This window comes from Lathyrus oleraceus, chromosome 4, assembly GCF_024323335.1.
Source record: "Lathyrus oleraceus cultivar Zhongwan6 chromosome 4, CAAS_Psat_ZW6_1.0, whole genome shotgun sequence".
In the NCBI taxonomy this organism is placed as follows: domain Eukaryota; kingdom Viridiplantae; phylum Streptophyta; class Magnoliopsida; order Fabales; family Fabaceae; genus Lathyrus; species Lathyrus oleraceus.
In genome coordinates, this window is record NC_066582.1 from 59,184,520 (window position 1) to 59,206,965 (window position 22,446).

General features: G+C 35.7%; 3 protein-coding genes across 3 annotated transcripts; all 3 read left to right on the forward strand.

Moving 5' to 3' along the window:
* The first annotated feature begins 2,934 nt into the window (after positions 1 to 2,934).
* Positions 2,935 to 4,587, forward strand: LOC127073324 (transcription termination factor MTERF5, chloroplastic). The gene has a single exon (XM_051014474.1). It carries the CDS (start codon positions 3,076 to 3,078, stop codon positions 4,222 to 4,224), a length of 1,149 nt encoding a protein of 382 aa, XP_050870431.1. The 5' UTR covers positions 2,935 to 3,075; the 3' UTR covers positions 4,225 to 4,587.
* A 7,277-nt stretch (positions 4,588 to 11,864) lies between these two features.
* LOC127073325 (uncharacterized) lies at positions 11,865 to 13,327 on the forward strand. Its single transcript, XM_051014475.1, has one exon. It carries the CDS (start codon positions 11,921 to 11,923, stop codon positions 13,001 to 13,003), a length of 1,083 nt encoding a protein of 360 aa, XP_050870432.1. The 5' UTR covers positions 11,865 to 11,920; the 3' UTR covers positions 13,004 to 13,327.
* A 5,005-nt stretch (positions 13,328 to 18,332) lies between these two features.
* Positions 18,333 to 20,889, forward strand: LOC127073326 (uncharacterized). The gene is made up of 2 exons (XM_051014476.1): positions 18,333 to 19,609; positions 20,078 to 20,889. The coding sequence occupies exon 1, from the start codon at positions 18,408 to 18,410 to the stop codon at positions 19,569 to 19,571; it is 1,164 nt and encodes a 387-aa protein (XP_050870433.1). The 5' UTR covers positions 18,333 to 18,407; the 3' UTR covers positions 19,572 to 19,609; positions 20,078 to 20,889.
* The last annotated feature ends 1,557 nt before the right edge of the window (positions 20,890 to 22,446 follow it).

Consider the following 22,446-nt stretch of genomic DNA (forward strand, 5'->3'; position numbering starts at 1 on the left):
ATTGAAAAATAAGGAAGTTGCATTGAAGTAAATGTGGTGATTCACGTACATAGCACTCTTAAAAACTCTTACTTCCTCGCGCTGGGAAGGTGAAGTTTTTTATGAGTGATTTTGGTACAAAGTGAACACCTCGAGCCCTCTGTGGGATCCCCTATTTATAATGAACTAAAGAAACTATCTACAAGCGAGACTACTAAAAAATAACTGTCTGTAGACAGACGTCGTGCCACACGATCTAAAAACTGCTCCATATCTTTGGCGCTTGTTCTCCTTGTAACTGCTAGCCATTTTGAATTTCAAATTTGTCCCGCTCAGGTATTTATGTCGACACCATCCCCTATGTGTTTGGTACAATCAAGAATTTCTTAAGTCCCCATCTCCGGTTCAGTCGACATAACGAGTTTCGACCAAACTTAATTCTTCCGTCGATTTCATCTTCTGGTAACTTGTGGTTTTCCCAACTCTTGCTTATCTTGGGCTCAGCTTTTCTTTCAAACCTCCCCTTGGTGGGGTATAATCCTTAAATCCACAGGGCGCTTTCATTAGTTACGCCTTCAACATACCCTATCAATTGCTTGTGGTAACAACATGCTCAACTTAAAGTCCCACATAATGGACTTAAAGTATCATCAAAGAAACTCAACTTAAAGTGTTGCTTGAGGGATTCAACTTAGAGTCTCATCATACATGATCATATAAATGCCTTGCTTGAGGTACTTCGAGTCTCACTAGACATGCTTAACTTAAAGTCTCACCTGAGGGACTCGATTGATGTCTGGCCCGAGAGACTCAACTTAAAGTTTCACCTGAGAGACATGACTTAAAGTCTCATTAAACAGACTCAACTTAATGTTTTTCCTGATGGACTTATATTCTCATCAGACATAATCCTCTAAAAGTCTCGCCTAAGGGACTTAGAGCCTCATCGGACAAGCTTAATTAAACGCATTGCCCGAGGAACTTAAAGTCTCGTCATACATGCTCAACTTAAAGTCCCACATAATGGACTTAAAGTATCATCAAACAAACTCAACTTAAAGGCTCGCCTAAGGGATTCAAATTAGAGTCTCACCAGTCAGGCTCATTAATTGCCACGCCTGAGGGACTTAGAGTCTCATCAGACATGCTCAACTTAAAGTCTCGTCGGAGGGACTCAATTGATGTATGACTCCAAAGACTTAACTTAAAGTCTCGCATGAGGAACTCGACTAAAGTATGGCCCGAGAGACTCAACTTAAATTCTTTCTTGAGGGACTAGAATTAGAGTTCATAAGACAAGCTCATCTAAGCGCCTCGTCTGAGGGACTAAGAGTCTCATCAAATGGGTTAACTTATAACCTCACCAGACAAGCTCATTTAAGCGCCTTTCCTGAGGGACTAAAAGTCTCATCAGGTAAGCATATGAGTGCATCACCCATAAATTTAGGCTATCCTAACACAAAATCAATTAAGTATTTCACCTCTTACCAAGCATGTGTGCTTGAAGGGCTGTATGGCGATATATTTGTAAGGGTCCTCAAAGAGTGTTGATATTTTACCGTCCACAAGGGGCGACAATATCATATCGTCCACGAGGGGGAAGATATGGCCCATGATAGGAAACATGGGAAGTGACATGTTTGGGCCAGAGATAATGCAGAAGTGGAGGCAAGAGAATAACCCATGTCTCCATAGAAAATATGGATTCAATAGTCCACCATAATTACTAGGGTGGGCTGTTGCAATTCCCAAGAAATCCAAAAATTAGACACATATGCCTCTATAAATACCACAACCTTACAGTTGAGGAGGATATTCTAATTTCAACATGAAACACCTCTATATACAGAGCTTCTCACCTTTGTGAACTTGCTTTAACCTAATAGAAAATACCTAAAAGCATGATTTTTCACCACCGTGAGCTTGCCTCAAACCACCATAAATCCTAAAGTCTCTGGTCACCCATACCAACAAACGGGTGTCGCACACCTCTACTTTTTTAGTAAGTACAATTACCACGTCAATCTCCCATAATCAATTCAACGACTGACCACATTCCACACACATGCATTTACCATCCATCAACCTTATTTAAAGAGAAAAAGTGTCACTCTCGTGGTATTAAAATCTTTTCCATGAAACTTCACTTTCTTGCTCTCTTGTTATTATCTTAAGTGATAAAGTACTAATATTGTATACCAGCCTACCTGCAACAACAATAACTCACCTTAAATTCAACATCTATTATCTATTGGGAGAATTTTTTACTAGGGAGCATTGAACATTATGAAACTTCTTCTTTTAGAGAAACACATTTGTGAGAGACACACCACATATCACCCAAAACCTTAAGGTTATAGGTGAGTGAATTCTCTCACTTATAAATGTCCAAGTCTCCATATCTCCAACCAATGTAGGACTAATACCCACACTACTCACACTTGCTACATTCTGAACACCCCCTTAAATGTGAGTTCATAATGTCCCCCCTCAAGTGGAAGTTCTTCTTACTCCACAAACTCTTGTACCGCATATAACGTTTCTTACTCACCACCCTTGTGGCGTCGTTGACACTCTTCAATGGAACATTTCTTACTCACCGCCTTTGTGCCGCCGTTGACTTTCGATACAAGTAAGTCAGTCCCTTTCTCAAACCAAAGGTTTATGATACCATATGTTGGGGGAATTTTTTCACTATGAAATATTGAACATTGTGAGACTTCTTTGAGAACAATATCTTTGTGATAGAAACACCACATATTCACCAAAATCTTAAAGTTATAAGCGAGTGAATTCTCCCATTTATAAATATTTAAGCCTCCACATTTTCAACAAATACGAGACTATTACCCACACTATTACGTTTTCAACTAATATGAAATTATTACCCAGAGTATTCACATCAGAGGATATCACCAACTTGTAAATTAAAACATGATTTTTAAACTATAATTTATTATTCAATAGATCATAGAGAATCAATTCTCACTTCAATTAAATTTTGATTGTACACGATGATTGTGGGAGAGACTGCTCCAAATCACTGCCTGCGCAAGTTGTTGCCGTAATAATTTTGCTGAGTCTCCCTCCGATATCATGTTTCATTCTCACCATCTCAGAGCTCTTGTGTACCTCAACCATCTCTCTTCAACTCCAAAATGTTGCTACCTTCTCCACTCTGTCAATCCCTTCTCCGCCGCCACCACCACCACCACCATCACTTCAGATTCAGACCAAAAATCTTTCACACTTTCCTACCTCACCAACAACTGTGGCTTATCTCCACAAGACGCTCTCAAAGCATCAAAACGACTTCGTTTCAGTTTCTCCACCCCTGAAAAACCCAATTCCGTTATCGCCTTCTTCAAAACTCACGGTTTCTCCAATCACCACATACAATCCATCATTCTCAAGAACCCCGAGCTCATCCTTTCCAACCCCATCAAAACCATTCTCCCAAAGTTTCAATTTTTAGCTTCCAAAGGCGCTTCTCCTTCCGACATAGTCGCCGCCGTCACCAGAAGCTCTCGTTTCCTCCGTGTGAGCCTTGAGAAACACATTATCCCCGCTTTTGAAATGGTACGAGGTTTCTGTCCTTCTGATCAAAAAGCTATTAGTTCAATTATCATATGTCCTGCTTCCATTAGTGATATTCGCATGAAACCTAATGTTCAATTTTTGCTTGATATTGGGGTCAATTCCTCGAGTATTTACCATTTGCTTAGTACTAGACCTTCTGTGATTTGTTCTACTGATTTGAGGGAGGTTGTGGAGGAGATTAAGGGATTAGGGTTTCAACCTTCTAAATACAATTTTTGTGTGGCATTATTAGCCAAAAGGGGTATTACCAAATCCCAGTGGGATGCTAAAGTTGATGTCTTGATGAAATGGGGCTGGTCCCAAGATGAAATTTTACTTGCATTTAAAAGGAACCCTAAGATTATGCTACGTTCTAAGGATAAACTCGACGCGGTCATGAGTTTTTGGATCAAACAGCTTGGTTGGGATCCTTCCCTGCTCTTGGCAGCGCCGGATCTATTCGGATTTAGTCTAGAGAAAAGGCTTATTCCAAGGGCTTCTGTTGTCAGGTATCTGTTATCCAAAGGTTTGATGAAGAAGAGTGCTAGCTTGTATACACCGTTTAATTTGTCGGATGAGTTGTTCATGAAAAAGTATGTGAATTGTTATGAAGAAGAAGCATCTAGGCTATTAAGGCTATATCAGGGGAAGGATGCTAGCATATAGTGCTTGGGTAAGTTGTGAAAAATTCATATTTTGGTGTTGCCGTATACACCAGCCATATTATGTGTATTCATCTTGTTCTACTTGAGTGGTGTTGTAGTAAGTTGTAACCTTTTAAGCTTTTGGTACATGACAGTTTTGACTTATTTCCCTAGTTTTGTGTTATTTTAACCTAATAAGTATATGACACAAGAGAGTAAATGGTTTTGTGGTTGGAAAATAGGATTGTTTTATTCCATACTACAATTTATGTCTTACGTGATGGATTGTTATATGTCCACTTCAGTTTCTTTAATATACCATGTAACAGAATTCATCTTTCTGGTTCAATGATTCAGGATCAATACAGTTCAGTTTTCCTTTGCATATTTTGAGTCCTATCTATTAGAACCCTAAACTTAATTCTTCAAGGGACATTATTTGTTTGCTGTCTGAAATGAAAAACATATCCGAGGCCTTGATACAATTACAATTCATATTCCTATATTTATCTATTTCAAGAAGAACAGACAACCTAGTGGTTTTGAGGCAAGTGAGCATTTAATGATAAAATTTCATATTTGTTTTTGTGATTCTGTTGAAGAAACTAAACAGATGTAAATAACTATTCCTGCACGGAGATTGGTTTCAATCTGTTTGAGGTAATGCACTGTTTATATCTGGTGTTCTTGTTTTTCGCATGAATCTATGAATAAGCTTATATTGATTGCCTTCTATTTTTATTTTATTGAAATCAGATAATAGAATAAGTTAAGTCTTTGGTTCAGTTTTTTATGTAATTGTCTTGTTTCCCAGAACCTTTTCTTTAGCAGCTCACTCTAGTTTGTATGACTATTTGGCACTATGGTGTGGGTTCTTTCCCAGAACCTTCTCTTAGTAGATTTACCTAGTGTTTCTTGCAAGCTATTTACTTCCTTTTTCAACCAAACACAGGTTTCACATTTCACTGATTGTCTTATGATCTCAGCTATTTCATTTCTAAGTTCTTTATTATTATTTTCTAGAAAATTAATATAATATTTAATTTCTCATTCTCTTTACTAAGTTTAACACCTAACTTAAACATTTGATAATACATTAGGGTTGTTACCTAACAATAATCTTCTTCATTGGTGACTTCGAATACATCTTTGCATGAATCTCTTGAGGTCTCTCCCATTAACTCTTCTTTAAAGATTCTTTTTGATGATTCCTAAAATTCTTTAGAATGTTGATTCTTTAAGGGATCTTTCATTTACTGTATAGTTCTTTCAAACAACCCATTGATATTTGATCTTTCAATCATTTTTTCAAGTAGTCTTTTTTGATGAGGATGAAGATGGTGAAGATTCTTAGGATGTCCTTGAATTGTTTTATTCCTTTTCTATAAGTTGGATTATCTCTAGTTTTAGATAATTTTCTCCTTATAGATTTTTCTTGAAATTCAACACAAACGTTTCTATCCTTCGAATCAAGTATTGGATCAGAATTCTAACACCAATTCCTGAGTCTGAGATATTTGTTGGATACAAATTTCTAAAACAATTTTCAAGGATTCCAATGTTTGATAATCATGTGTGAAGATGATCTCCACTTTCATTTTGTGAGTCATCTTCTTGGATATGTATGTTCATTCTCTCTTGTTGGATCTTGAAAAGATTCCGTGGGTCATTTCAAAAGTGTCTCATAATTTCTTGTCCGAATTACAATTAAAAACAAAAAGTTACTCTCTAGTTCTTAAAGCACTCATCATTAAGTCCTCATATTTAAAATTAAGTTTGATTTTTCTATTTTTCCCCCTTAGTCGATAGATTACTCGGTTTATCTAATACTTCACTATTAACGATATGAGTAGGGATAAATAGATTATTAATAACGAAATCCCATAATTTAAAATCAACAACTTATAAAAAGATTTCATTATAATTTTTCATAGGTTAAACCTTTTACCATCAAGGTGTATTTAAGAAAAGCTTCATATAAAACAAATATATATGAAATCATCATTCTACCTTTTAAGGTAATTAGTCTTATAATAGGAGTTAACATATGATGTCACTTGTTGGACAAGTGCCTCCAAACACACGAGTTTGAGCAGCATAATAGAAGAAATAAATAAGGAAGACAAATAGATAAAACGTAAATAAAATAAAGCAATAGACAGTAAAGAGATAAAGGAAAGAGAGTATGTACGAGAGATTTATACAAGTTTAGTCTAATCACTTTGACCTACTCTTATCCTCAAGAATTTTTACTTTAGCGTTATAAGATGTGAGTTTTTCGCAACTTATGCCCACAATCAAACATGAGACTTTACACTGACTAATTCCTAAACAAAACAAAAGATTTTACACCAGACTAATCTCAAAATCGAACATAACTTTTTCATCAGACTGAGCTCAAGGACCAAACGAAAATTTTATCTGGCTAATCTTAAGAACCAACCAAGAACTTTTAATTGGTTAAGTTCTGAGTCAAAAAAAAATTTCTTCAAAAGATATTACAAAGATATAACATTGCACCATCACACAAAAATTCTCATATATTTTTCACTCGAAAGCACTAAGGTAGCACTAGGGATTACTAAAACAGAGATCATCATAGATTTAACCGAACGTCGTTTGACATTATGTGTTGTCCTATTTGAATATAGATTACTATCTTAATCTTAAAAATGAATTTGTGATAGAATAGATTGATCATTGCTTCCTCTTGATAGATAAGAATTTCATATCACGTCTTTTGACATATAATGTTGTCATCATCAAATATATCATGAACATCTAACGGTTGCAAATTATTGTACTTTCAAGCATATATATCCATATTATACACAACATTCATGATCTTAATCTTATTCATATTGTGGCTTCCAACAATGAGGTTTAAGATTGGATTTTGAAAGAATGTCAGCTATGATCGTTTGAGACTTTTTTGGTTGTAAGGATTTTGTGCATGCTCTAAAGGATGAAATATCTAATTGGGATGAAAAGTCAAATTATTTTATCTTTATCAGTTATGTCGAAGATGAATTTGGTTATGAATTGTATGATTCTATAAGCAAAAAGGTTATCAAGAGTTGTGATGCTATGTTCATGGAAAACCAAACTACTGAAGAAATTGATAAGGTGGAGAAAAATACTACACTTGAGAAAGATAATATATTGTTTGATGTTGATCCAACTTGCTTGTCTGATGCTAATTCATATACTATTGCTGACAATGTTTAGAATGGTGAGCCACACTTATGATTTAATGAAGTTTTCAAAAGGCGAAAAGGCTTTGGAAAATATGTGGATCTATAGAGTGAAAGGCAAAAGTAACTATAAATCTCTAAGGTATAAAACTATATTGGTGGTGCAAAGTTCCGCCATAGAAAGGGTGCTAAAAAGGGATTTCATCAATTAAAATTACGTTGAGTTTGGTAGCTTCTATTAACTTAATGGTAGAGAAAATGGATTTGAAAACAACCTTACTTCATGGTGATTTTGGAGGAATAAATTTATACAAAATAACTTGATGATTTTCTTGTTGAACGTAAGAAAAACTATGTGTGTAGACTTAGAAAAAGTTGAAATTAACTTCTAAACAAATACCTTATAGTGAAGATGAGAAAGTAGATATGGAATGGGTTCCTTATGCATATGTTATGATTAGTTTGATGTAAGTAATTATTTGCACAAGGCTAGATATTTTATGTGTTGTTGGTACAATTAGTTGATGTAAGTACTACATTTTTACCATTTGGATAAAATAATACCTGGTTGTTGACAATATTTATGCACTATTTTGAGACTATATTGTAATCTCATTTTATTATAGTAAAACTATTTATTTGGTTTGGAAGACTTGTGATTTTTACCCTTGCTTTAGGGGGGTTTTTATTAGCTTTCAATTGCTAAAATTTTTGCCATATATTTATTGTTGCTTTTCAAATATTCTTGCAAGTTGAGAGTCTTATATTTATTGCATGTTGTTTGTTATTATGTTTTTTTTGGTAATTCTCATCATAAATTTATTCAAGCACAAATTCATGCGATGATAATGGGTATGTATTTTTGTGTTGATTGTTGCTCCAACTGTGCTTTCTGTAAGATTGCTTGCAATGTCCTTTTTGAAATCGTCATGGGAGATCAAAATCGTAGCGCCACTTGGGCCATGATGGCTCAAAGCGTGGAGCATAGCGCCACTTGGACCATGATGGCTCAAAGTGTGGAGCATAGATTGAAAGTGTTTGAGTATGCTCAAATCAAGTTTGTTCATATGGTTGAAAGTTTATGGGTCATTGTTTGACCCATTATACTCTTTATTGCTTTATTATTGCAATAAATGAATGAGGTTGCTCTTCCCACTCTTAATGGTGAAGAGCCACCATTATTAAACTCGAAAACGCCATTGACACTATCCAAAAGTTAACTTCCTGATGCCTTTAATACATACCTAAACACTTCGTAAGTAAGCTACCCCAATTTTGTCAAAAAATAGTCCATATTCAAATCTTTGGATTGATGGAAGAGTGAGTCCGAAAGTTAAGTTCTGGAGTAACTCTTGGACACATTTTGAACTCATGATAGTGTGTTTATTTCACAACTCAGTGGAGAATTCAAATGTTAAGTTCCGAACTAAGGACAATAAGTTTCCCTTATGGGAAATAAGTTTGTTATAAATTTGACATATTTTTATAAACCTTATATTTTAATCCATTTATATAAAGTATACATAATTGTTAAAGTAGTGAGTTGTCTAAGGGGCCTATTGAAAAAACATTAGGAAAGACAATATCAGGTTCAACAGGTTGGACTTTTGGGGTTTCTGGGGCAGAAACAAAGTATACATGCTTCCGGAAAGACGATGTTGGAGACACGTGAACTGGGAAAGATGGTGCTTCTGCATCAAATGAAGTGGCACCAACGACTGAACGCAAAGATCTAACTTTTTCTCTCCGAACAGAAGCATGATAAGCCACTATATCATGTCTCAATCTTTCTTGGTTGTCACATTTTATCTTTAATTAAACTAGAAAAATCATATCATAATCAAAGAAGTCAAATCCAATGGATATAATATGCAAAATCAAACAATGCATATCAGGAAAATTCGAAAGTTAACTTCTGTATTAGACGAAACCACATATTTTCTTTTGACTTGAGTCTGATATTAAGTTCTGAATTTTTGAAAAATATTGATTTTAGAAGAACTATAAATTTTAATTAATTTTCTTACAAATAATTAAAATAAATATCTTTAAATTTGCTACAATTAAATAGATTAGAGTAAGAAAGAATGCATGAGGACTTTTTGAAAGCAGAAAAATGGAGACAATCTTTAATTGTATTCACCTATACATTAACAAGAAATTGCTGCAGATTTTTAAGGTAGAAATGCATATATGAAATTTAGGAACATTTTAAAATTTTCGATGCGGAGAATAGTATGATTTTTTAATAAAAATAACCATATTTTTCAAAAATAATACAAAAATAATCACTAAATGAAAGTATTTATCAATATAACCACTTTTCCGAAAAAATAAACTAATGCACAATTTGCTATGACGCATGCAATGATTTAGTTGAACAAAGACACCACTAAGAGTGACACATGCATGTCTAATTCGCCACATGCAATGGCGCATGCATAATCCACTCAGTGGATGCGCCAATGAATGTGACTTGCTCCCTTTACAAGCCTATAAATACAACATCACCCTCCCATAATTTTTCACACATCTTCTTAATATCTCCTTTCATTTTTCTTCAACCTCCTTCTATTTTTCACACATCTTATTACTACTAAACAACTCTACTTTTGATTTTAAAAAATTATTAAATTACATATCCTCTAATCATGTCAATTTCTTATACACTTGATCTAGAGGTTGTATTTGAGTCTTGACCATCAGGTTAACCACGACGATGCTGCAGTTTGGGCAACAAAAACATCAACCATCCGGTTCATTACTGTGGAGATGCACCAGAGTAACCATGTGTAACTTTAGTTCGGCATGCAACAACAAATTACAGAACTTCCGACGTGTTTGGGAGATCGCCATCAAGAAAGAGTCGATGGTCAATGAGATTATTCCGATTGGAGAGACTTCGCTAAAGAGATGTGTCGTCATTGGAGGAATCGACGTCAACAAATCTTAAACGAACCAATCATACATAGTGCTAAAACAACTCAATATTATATGGCTTGGTTTAGGTCGGTTATAACACCACAGTTTGTGTCAGATCCAAAGTATTTGATTGATCCACGCCAATGAGTTTCGTCATCATACGCTCAACAACAAATCCTCGTCCAACAATTACGACAGCGTCGTTGGAGGCACCCCATCTATTAAGCAGAAATTATGACAAATTTGTTAAATACCTCTAGACCTTCCGCAGGACCTTCACACTAGCCTCCTTGCATCATGTCAACACTCAAAGATTCCAAACACCTCAGGGAAATCGTGGGAGACCTCGAAGGCATGCTAACGCATCAGGATGTGAAACATGGGTGCTTCGATCGGACAAGTCGTTAATTTTTTTATCAATTATTGTGTATTTTAACTTTATAACATAATATTATTAGTTATTTTTCTTTTTCTTTTTTTATTTTAATTTTATATAAATCAGAATAGCACCCTATAAGATGGAACGATTACTGCTAGGGGTGCTCGCGGTGCGGTTTGGGCGGTTTTGACGATAAAAATCATCCGAACCGCAAGAGAAAAAAGCATGCGGTTTGGTTTGGTTCGGTTGGCTTTTAGAAATAAAACCAAACCAAACCAATGCGGTTTGGGTTGGTTTGGTTGGTTCGGTTTTTTATAATATTTTTATTGTGCCATACATACACCTATAGAGAACAACATAACCTTGTATTTAGTCATTCATACATGACTAAATAACATCAAAACTCATCATATTTAGACAAAAATGTTTCATTCAATATACAAAAAATTAGATTAGACAAAAATGGAATAAAAAACATATATAAATAGTATCATAAAATAATATCGAAGACATTATAATAAAACATAAAAAACATATGAGATGAGAGATTAGAGAAGATGAAAAAAAGAACATAAGAGATGCGAGATTGAGAAGAAATGTGCGATAAAAATATAATTAAAAGAGAAAATAGTAACATAAAAGATGAAAAAGAAAGAACATAAGAGATGACTCATTAGAGTAGAATAGGCGAAACCTACATGGAAAAGAAGACGAGAAGAATGTGTGATACTACTATGAGAGATTTAAGAAGGTTGAAATTGAAACCCTAAGCGTGAGTAAGAGAAAATCGTTTGTAATTGTAAGGTTAAGGTATACTAGGTTTGATGTTGTTTGTAATTGTAAGGTTAAGGCATACTAGGTTTGATGTTTTGGTTGGATGTGGGATAAGTAAAATTTGGGTTGTAACATAATGCGGTTTGGTTTGGTTTAGTTCGGTTTGCAAAATACAAACCGCAAACCAAACCAAACCGTGCGGTTTTATTAAAAAAAGACCCAAACGAATCCGAACCAAATGCGGTTTTTTGCGGTTTCGATTTGGTTTGGTTTGGTTTGCGGTTTTCTATTGGTTTGGTTTGGTTTTGAACACCCCTAATTACTGCCAAAAAAAACTCCCTTATGCAAAATTAACAGAGTCAAGAACTTGAACGTGGTTTTTATCGCATCAAACAGGTTCAAACAAAAAAACATTACGTTAAAAAATTCGAAGAAAATTTTAAAAACTGATGTTTCTCTATCCCCGCCTCAGAGTTCTTCTCCATTCCCAAACCCCAAAATGTCACCTTCTCCACTCTCTCAATTCCTTCTCCACAACTTCAGATTCAACTCAAAACTCTTTCACCATATCCTACCTCACCAACAATTGCGGTTTATCTCCACAAGACGCTCTCAAAGCATCAAAACGCATCCATTTCACCACCCCCGACAAACCCGATTCCGTTGTCTCCTTCTTCAAAAACCACGGTTTCTTCAATCACCACATACAAACCATCATCCTCAAGGATCCTGAGCTTTTAGTCTCGAACCCCATCAAATCCCTTTTGCCAAAGTTCCAATTTTTATCCTCCAAAGGCGTTTCTCCCACCGACATAGTCGCCACCGTCATCAGAAGCCCTCGTTTCCTTCGTGTAAGCCTTGAGAAACACATCATCCCTGCTTTTGAATTGGTACGAAGTTTCTGTCCCTCTGATCAAAAAGCTGTTGATTCAATTATTGTTTGTCCCACTTCCATTAGTGATGGTCGCATGAAACCAAATCTTCAATTTTTAATTGATTTTGGGGTAACCCCTTCTTGTATTTACCATTTCCTTAGGACTAGACCTTCGATTATATGTTCTAATGATTTGAGAAAAGCTGTGGAAGAAATTAAGGAATTAGGGTTTGACACTTCCAAAGTCAGTTTTGGTGTGGCATTATTGGCCAAAAGGGCTATCACAAAATCCCAATGGGATGCCAAAATTGATGTCTTGAAGAGATGGGGTTGCTCTGAAGATGCAATTTTTAATGCTTTTAAGAGGCAACCCAACTTTATGCTCAGGTCGCCGGAGAAACTCAATGCAGTGATGAGTTTTTGGGTCGATGAGCTCGGTTGGGATGCTTCTGTGCTGATGGCTGCACCGACGCTTTTTGGGTATAGTATAGAGAAAAGGCTTACTCCAAGGGCTTTGATTGTGAAGTATCTTCTATCCAAAGGTTTGATTAAGGAGGGTGCTAGCTTAGCTACACCATTTAACGTGACTGATGCACATTTCCAGCGAAGGTATGTGAAACGGTTTAAGGAAACATCGAAGTTGTTAAAGCTAAATTAGGGAGAATGCTAGCATCTTGTGCTTGGTTAAGTTATGAATATTTATATACATTTTGGTGGTGCTGTCAAAACCAGACGTATTATGTTTCTTAATGTCATTCTAGTTGCAGTATTTTGACATGTAGGTTCGCAATTCTAATTTTAGAAAATGGTTCTCTGGTTGATGAATTGAGTTTGATTGTATTTTTGAAATTTGCGTATTTGGAACTTGGAACCGTTTTGGGTTTAAGTCACAATTCTGGCCTATATCACTAGTTTTGTATTTTTATGAATAATTGATCCAAGAGATCCATTGGTTTTGCAGTTGGAAAATATGATTGCTTTATTCAGCTTGTATTCTTTTTGAATTTGAAAGAGGTGTATGAATTTGAAACTAGGTATGAATTAAGTTTGATCATAGTGAAATTAACAGAGATGTGAAAAATACCTTCAGGGACCAATAGTGTAGCGGTGAGGGGCCGCGCCGCCATGCTATACCATTAAATGAAAACTTAGAGTAAGAGTGTATCAGGACACGACAGGGTAGTAGCTAGTGTATTTTTGGTTCAATATTTCTGCACCTCTTATGCATGTTTGATCCTTCAATGGAGTTCTTTTCTTCTACAATTATGTTTGATATTGTCTTCTGAAATCAATTATATCCTCTGAAAATGATTCTTCCTGATGCCAAGAGTCCCAGCTTTCACTGTCAACACCAAATCAGTTATCCATTTATTGTTAATTGAAACTTACTGAATTCTTTTGTATTCCTTCACTGCCTTTAATAACTGTCATCAATGACACGTAGCTACTACACTGTTGTTTCTTGAGACATGAAATTAGGTATCATAATATTGTCAAATTATTGTCATTTTTATAATAATAAGGAGAACATTATATAATCATAAGAATAAATTTTTAAATATACCTTCAAACATTTATTATTGTTTATTTTTCTAATTTTTTTTTATTCCATATATAATTAATGAATGATAATATTGTAAAGTTATGTATGATTTTTCTTTCATGCAATAATAATTACGTTTCATAATTCTAGTGATATGTTTAAAATGTCTTATCATTTCGAATGAGGGAGTATTGAAAAATGTTATAACATAATAGTTTTTTTCAATAATAAAAATATAATTCTTCTTTTCATGTACTATATTAAAATTTTGATAATTTTTTACAAAAATTAAAAAATAATATTTGGAAATTTTATAAAAAAATTTGAATATTTTTATGAAATTAATTAATACGTCACACAGTCAATTCATCACCGTCATCTATTTGTATTATTTTATAGGTAGTTAGAACAAAAGTTAAACTCCTTGTAATATCTAACGTTTCAGATTAAACGACGGTATAAATTACTTTTACACTATCATTATATGTCAATAAATACCGGAGTGATCAAATCCACCAATTTATCCACCAAATCGATTTAATCAAATTCGTTAAAAAATTGAAATTTTAGCAATCAAAATTAAGCCTTAAAAATGAAATCCTGATTTGGATTTTTTTTAAATAACCATGTTTTTCAAATTAAATCTCTAAATAACTATTTTTTCAAAAGAAAAATCAAGATAACCATATTTCCTAACTGATGCGTTAAACTGACATATCCATTTAGGTTTAAGAGGAGGCGCCACTGGAGCTGGCGCATGCTCCTAATGGCCATGCATGTAGGTGTCATGCCTCTTGGCGCATGTATGTGTGGTGTTATATGCATTAGCGCATACATATACTACATAGTGTATGCGCCAATGCATTTGGCGCATGCACCTTTATTTTATTTTTTTAATTTTAAATGTTAATTTTACAATTAAATAAAAAAAATATTAAAAATAAAAATTATATTTATGCTATAATAAAAATTACATGGAATTGACAGGAAATTCAATGATCGACCCGATTGAAACGTCCCTTGTTCCATATCTAGGTGCGTTAGTCTGTCTTCGAAGTCTTCCACGATTTTTCTAAGGTGTTTAGGGTCTTTGAGTGCTGACATGATCTAATGGTGGTTGGTCTGAAGGTCCGGTGGAAGGTCCAGTGGTATTTGATAGATGTGTCATCATTTGTTCTAAATAGCTGGGGGTTCTCGCTAACGGCGCTTCCGTAATTTAGTTCGGTGCCCATGTTGTCGTAGTTGGGTCGATGTGGTTGGCTGAATTGTGGACGGTATAGTTTCCCGAATTGGGACATTGAATCGTTTTGGAAACGAATCAATGGTTCCTGGGGTGTAAAACAATAGTTGGGTGTTGTGGTGATGGGATATTTGGATGGTCATTGGTGGGGCTACGATGACATGAATTATATGAATCATCTGAGCTATAAACTGTTGTGTTGGCTGCGTATGGTTGTTGGTGGGTAGGGTTTGATTCTTGGTTTTGAGGTTGGGTGTGTGACATGAATGAGTTGCGAGGTTGGGTGTTTGGTTGTTGGGTGTATGTGGTAGGGTGATGGTGTGAGGTTGGTCGTTTGGTTTAGGTGGTTTGACATTGTTCTTGGACGAGGACTTGTTGTTGGGCGTATGATGATGAATCTAGTTGGCGTGGATCAATCAAATACCTTGGCCCAGACACAAATTGTTGCGTTGTAACCGGCCTAACCATGCCATATACTGTTGAGTTGGTCTAGCACCCGATATGGCTGATTCGTTTAAGATGCGTTGTCGTTGATTCCTCCAATGACGACACATCTCTTTTGCGAAGTCTCTCTAGTCGGAATAATCCCATTGGGCATCGACTCTTTTTTGATGCCAATCTCCCAAACACGTTGGAGATTATGGAATTTATTGCTGCATGCCGAACTGCAATTTTACCCGGTCACTCTGGTGCATCTCCACAGTAGTGAACCAGATAATTGATGTTTTTGCTGTCCAAACTGCATCACCATCATGGTTAACCTGATGATCAAGACCCATATATGGCCTATAGATAAACTGTACAACAATACGACATGATTAGATGATAAATAATTTGATAATTATTTTTAAATCTAAATAGAGTTGTGTAGGGGTATTACATCGTCTGGTCCAATGTGATCCAATAGATTGCGATAGACTACTATAGCGTGTTTCAAACACCTATTGTAGTTCACCCCTCTAACTGACCACCTAGATAAAAAATAATTGAAAAATATTATTTACAGTTAATTGTAATATAAAGTCTAATTAGTTATATGGTAAAGTTTTAAACTTCTTTGTTGCAAACGGGAATATGAATGGCTTCTCGTTTACCGGGGCGAGTGGCGACATTCTTGACCAACCTCATGCTTGTAGCAAATATGCGCATGAATAAGACGTACAAGTATTTTTTTTGTTGACATTTTTACACATCGCACTATATAGATGGGCCAAAACAGCTGAACCCCAACTATATGTGCTTACCTTATTTATGTTTCGTAACAACGGTAAATACATAATATTAACCGTATTACAAGTACTTTCGGGAATTAAAAAAGATTGTGTAAAAGCTATTAAAAAGTTTGACATGGAACTATCAACTGATTACAGAGTTGATAGAACTAATGCAATGAGGTACAAAGTTTATTGTCGAAATGAGCACTGCCTTTTCAGGTTGTCAGCTTCGTACCGGAAGAGGAGTGATTCTTGGGAGATTGTATGGGAAATATAAAGGAACGTTACTGATGGCACTGGCAGAAGATGGCAACAATAACATTTTTCCAATCGCCTTTGCCCTAGTTGAAGGGGAGACTGCTGGGGCCACATGACAACAAATCTTGTGGAATCAATGAACTCTGTCTTCAAAGGCATCCGAAACGTACCTATAACCGCTTTAGCGCAGACACCATATTTCAGGCTAGGGACGATGTTTGAGACAAGACGTTCCAAATGGAGTTCAGTGTTGCAATCTGGGCAATTGTTCAGTGATGCTTCAATGAAATTCATTAGACACGAAGCTGCCAAAGCAAACACATACGTGGTCACGGTGTTTGACCATACTAAAGGTTGGTACAATGTTGCTGAGTCCATGGATCGCAATGAAGGCATGCCTATGAGACAATATAGAGTGGAACTAGATAGAGGTTGGTGCGACTGCGGAAAGTTCCAAGCCTTTCGTATGCCCTACTCCCATGCCATTGCGGCATGTTCAAAGGTTTGAAGGAATCCATCCTACTTACTATCTGACGTTTACAAAGTCATAAGCCTATCCAATGTTTACAAAATTAGTTTTTCAGTTGTTACAAAAGAGGATTACTGACCAGAATATCAATGGGACATTCTCTGACACAATGAAGTTATACGAAGAAAGAAAAAGGGTCGCCTAAATAGCACCCGTATTCAAACCAAAATTGATACGTCGAACAAAATGGTTCGATTATGTAGTTCATGCCGTCAACCAGGTCACAATCGTACTAACTGTCATAGTGTTGGAACGAGCACAACAAGATAATTTTACCTGTACCTCTTTTGCAATATATAAAAAACAAATTTACTTCATATGATAACTTTGTGAGGAAATACCATCACAAACAAATAAAACACATTCAACACACATGCAACACATAAACAACAACACAAACAACTACAACAATTAAAATACCATTACTATAACTAAACGATTACAACCATTAAAACAATTTTGAACATATTATGTATCATCCTGCGAACTTCTCTGTCAGTCTTAATATCCACCCATTCACGCACTTCTCCATTTTGGTCGAACGTGGACTCAAGCCATTGAATCCTTCTGATCCTTTCACCATCTGCAATTTCTCCTTCTAACCAACGGTTCAACGTTCGATTAAGACATTCAAACGAATCTATATACCAAAGTCGAATCTTTATCGGAGGTGTGACTGCTGAAAAAATTAAAACGACATTTCTCATGTGAATGTATTCAGACATGGTTAAAGAACAAAAAATGGAAGGAGATTGAAGTAGAATGAAAGAAATGGGATTGAAGGGTAAGAAGTTGTATGCAAAAATATGGGAGATGCAGATGTTATTTATAGATGAACCATGAAATGCATACGCGAAAGCCCTAGGCACCACACACACAAGCACATGCATGCGTCAGATACCATGACGCCTACATGCAATAGAATAGGGAGCATGCGTCAATGGAGTTGACGTCTCCTTTGAATATTTATTGGATGCGTAACGCATCAGATAAAGAAGTTGATTATTTTGGTAATTATTTTAAAAAATTGATTATCTTGATAATTAAATTAAAAAACATGATTTTTTTTCCTTGATTTGCTTCATATTTAAATTTTGAATATGATTTTGACCCAACCCGACAAGTTATCCAACCATAATGAAATTTAAAAGAGCCAATTCAATAATAATTAAATTTAATACTAACTAATATAAAATCTTAAATTATTTTCTTACTTTAACACTCATGCTCAATTCGCAAAACACTCTCTTCATCATTCTGAATTTGAGTTAACCAGTGATGCTGAAATTCTTGACTACCACTGCTCTTGTTTGCAACAACAACAACAACACTATGTTCCTCCTACTCACAACACCATCTGCAAAACACTACTACCCATCCATTTTCAACTTCTTCTCCACTTCCACCACAAACCCACAATCTTTCACCGTCTCTTACCTCATCAACAATTGCGGTTTCTCCCTAGAAACCGCTTCCAAAGCTTCTCACACTCTCACTCTCTCCAACTCCCAAAAACCCGATTCAATTCTCGCCTTCTTCACTTCCCACGGCTTCTCCGTCTCTCAACTTCGCGATATCATCAGAAGGGAGCCCTGGATACTCTCATGCGACCACACCAAGGTAGTTTTACCAAAGTTTCGATTTTTACTTTCCAAAGGTGCGTCTTCCTCTGACATTGTTCGTATTGTCAATGCAAGCCCTAGACTTCTTAGAAGAAGCTTAGAGAATCATATAATTCCTGCCTATCAATGTGCAAAAGGGTTTCTTCAATCCGACAGAAAAACCATTGCTTGTGTTAAACGTTTTTGTTTTCTTGGTCAAAGTGGTGTGCCCGAAAATGTCAAATTGTTGCTTGATAATGGAGTTTCTCACTCAAACATTGCTAGATTGTTTCATTGGTGGCCTAGTATATTTTGTTCCTTTGATTTGTTGAGCACTGTTGAAGAACTCAAAGAACTCGGTTTCGACGGCTCGACTTCGGCTTTTAGTAAGGCCTTTCTCGCGAAGAGAAGTGTCACTAAAGCAAAGTGGGACGAGAAAGTTGAAACCTTTAAGAAATGGGGTTGGTCTGATGAACAGATTCTTCAAACATTTAAGAAGCATCCTTTCTGTATGCTGGTATCGCCTCGGAAAATCAATGCCATCATGGATTTTTGGGTTCATCACTTAGGTTTGGATTCTTTGGACCTTGCCAGAGCTCCTGGGATTCTTCAATGTAGTCTCGAGAAGAGGATTATTCCTAGGGCTTTGGTTGTGCAGTTTCTTATCTCGAAAGGTCTGCGACGAAAGGATGCGGGCTTGTATACACCGTTTGTTCTATCGGAGAAGTTGTTTGTGGAGAAGTATGTGAACGGTTTTGAGGAGCATTCTTCTGATCTGTTGAAGCTTTATGAGGAAAAACTGAATATTGCAGATAGCAGCAACGGGCTTCAGCTGGTGTGAAACATCTTGATCAAGTTTTGGTTTGATTTAACTAATTGGTATTACTCTGTCGAAATATTTGCCCTGCGATGATGCCTCGCAATTTTTTATTAACAATCATGCTAGTTAGTTTTCATCAAATGTTATTCCTTATGAGATTTCCTTTTCCTGCATAATTTTGACATATGTTTTAAGAACACTATATGTAGATTAGGTGACTCTTTCACGTTGCCAATCTAGCTTCAACTAGAAGTTTGTGAAATGTTTTGATGTGAAAAAAACGAGCCTTACGTATGCAAATAACAGGGACGACACTTGTGTGTGATTTTGACCAATTATGTATCAAATTCTGTTGACTAATTTTTCGTATCACGTTTTCTCATTCTCTTTAAGTGCTAGTCCTCCTGTCTACATTAAAACACCTCAAATGGTTATGTGTGGTGAGTCATTAGTTTCGTAAGGATGACTTTTTCTCATTACCGTTGTGTTTAATTTTATAATTCGTCGTGTATATTATGCTTTCTCAGGAAAGATACTGACATGCCCTACTAGGACCATCCCTGTGAACTAAGCCATTGCTGCGTTGTTTCGTACTTGGCCTAGGACATATTGCTCTTCCCTCTTGTTGAACACTGTTGAGGAATCGAAGCCATTGGATTTTGCGTTTCAATTCTTCAACTTCAGCTTTTGGGGTTGCGTTGATTGCCAAGAAAAGTATGAACAAAACTAGGTGGACTGAGAAAGTTGAAACCTTAAAGAAATGAGGTTAGTCTGATGAGCAAATTATTCATGCATTTGAGAAGCTGCCTTATAGTATGCTGTCTGTCATTCACTTATAAAATCAACGCAGTCATGAGTTTGTCGGTTGACCGCTTAGGTTTTGATTCTTCAGTGCTCCAAGTATTGTTCTACCGGGTCGCAAAATGAAGCTTATTCTGAGGGATTGGTTCTGCAGTTTTTGTATTCAAAGGTCTAAGGTAAAAAGATGCCAGCATAAGTACACCGTTTGCTCTTTTGGATTACTTGTTCTGGAAGGTTTGTGAAATCCGTAAAGAAGGATTCATCTCTTTAGTTCAAGTTTCTCATTGAAAAAATGAATCTGGCAAATAGCACGGCAGTGCCTTCATCAAGTGTTATTGTGAGTTGGCTGTCATATCGGCGACACTGATGCTTGTTGTTATATTTAATTTATTTATTTTAAGTTATTATCGATATTGACGTGTCAGGATCGGTGTCGTGTTTTTAGTGTCTGTTTTTCATAGTATACCATTGAAACATTGTGTTGAGCATTCGATTAAAGCATGAAGAGTACAAAAGACTGGTTTTTCAAAAGCCTAAATGACAGGTCTAAAACTTATGAAAAAGCTGAAACAAATCTAAAATAAAACTACATACAAAATTTTAAACAGAACAAGCAATTGTCACAGTTGTGTTCAGTTAACATCAGAATCGTCATCACAATCCCATAATCAACTTTGCTTGTCAATATAGCAGTTAGTAAATTCTATGGTTTTTCTTCTATTGAAATGGCTATGTGTTGCTCGTGTCTCCTCACTGCAGGACCATTCAAATCAATATCGAATGCAATTTTTTTCTACGCATAAAACAGTGCAAGTAATATTATCTCAGTTAACACCGATGAAGAGGAATACCCTTTAACTTAGGATTTCAATAGAACTGAGTAAAATAAGATAGTAAGAGTTAATACAGAGTATAATAATAGTTATAAGAAAAAATTAAACTATTGTTACTAAGAAACAATAAAATTATATAATAAAATTATTTAATATTTCTCCTTATACTCTGATGCATTAACATAGAGCATTGCGAGTTTGTCAATTTGAAATTCTGGCGTAGTCAGAGTTCAGATGTTCTACTCCAAGTCATGACATCTGATCCAACATTGTAACTAATACAACAAGACAGTTATACAAATTAAACCCTGTTCTAATATGCTCACGTTCACAGATGTCACGACATCTGCTTCTATATCACCCTAGAATGGAGGAACACCTAGTTCTGTGCATCTGGTAGAAAGACTCAGCAGAGATCAACCATAGCACTAACTTCTGTTATTTTCCTACACAGTAATCAGCAAGATGTCTCAATAGTGATTTGAACATCATCTGTTACATTATTTCAGTTTGCTGGCCTTGTACTTGTATTTCCTAAAATAAAGGTTGAACAAGTTAATCTAATTTCCACTTAGTAGGGTGCTAATAAATAGGCTATTTGTTAGGTTCATTTAATATAGTTCAGTTGTTAGTTTCCTGGATTTTAGCTCAGTTGTTGGATTCCTGAAGAATAGCCTGAGAAAGTTACTGAAACAGAAAAACTAATCACCTTACAATTTAGCACATGCTGTTAGGAATGAATGTCACAACATTCCGTTTGACAGTCAGAACATATACCTCATGCTGATTCAGTTATGTTCCTGAAAACAGTCTGTGCTAAATTTGCTGTACTGTAAAAGACTAATCAGTCTCTACTTCAGTATCAACATACATGACTAACTGTCAAGGCATCCAGTTTGACAGTTTCACAATGATCCTTTGGCCAGGTCTGTGATCCTCTTGGAGACCAGACTGAAATAAATACTGAACTGAAGCAGAAAAACCAACTTGCCTATTATTCAGTATGGGCTGTTAATGATGAATGTCAAAACATTCTGATTGACATTCAAACAGAAGGCTATGTACCAGGTCTGATATTATCTTGATAAGCAGACTGAAATACAAGCTAAGTTAAGGTAGACAGGATTATAACATGCAGAAGGAAAACAAACACAGGAAATTGTTAACCCAGTTCGGTGCAACATCACCTACTCTGGGGGCATACCAAGCCAGGAAGAAGATCCACTATCAGCAGTATTAATTCAGAGTTAAACTCCCCCGTT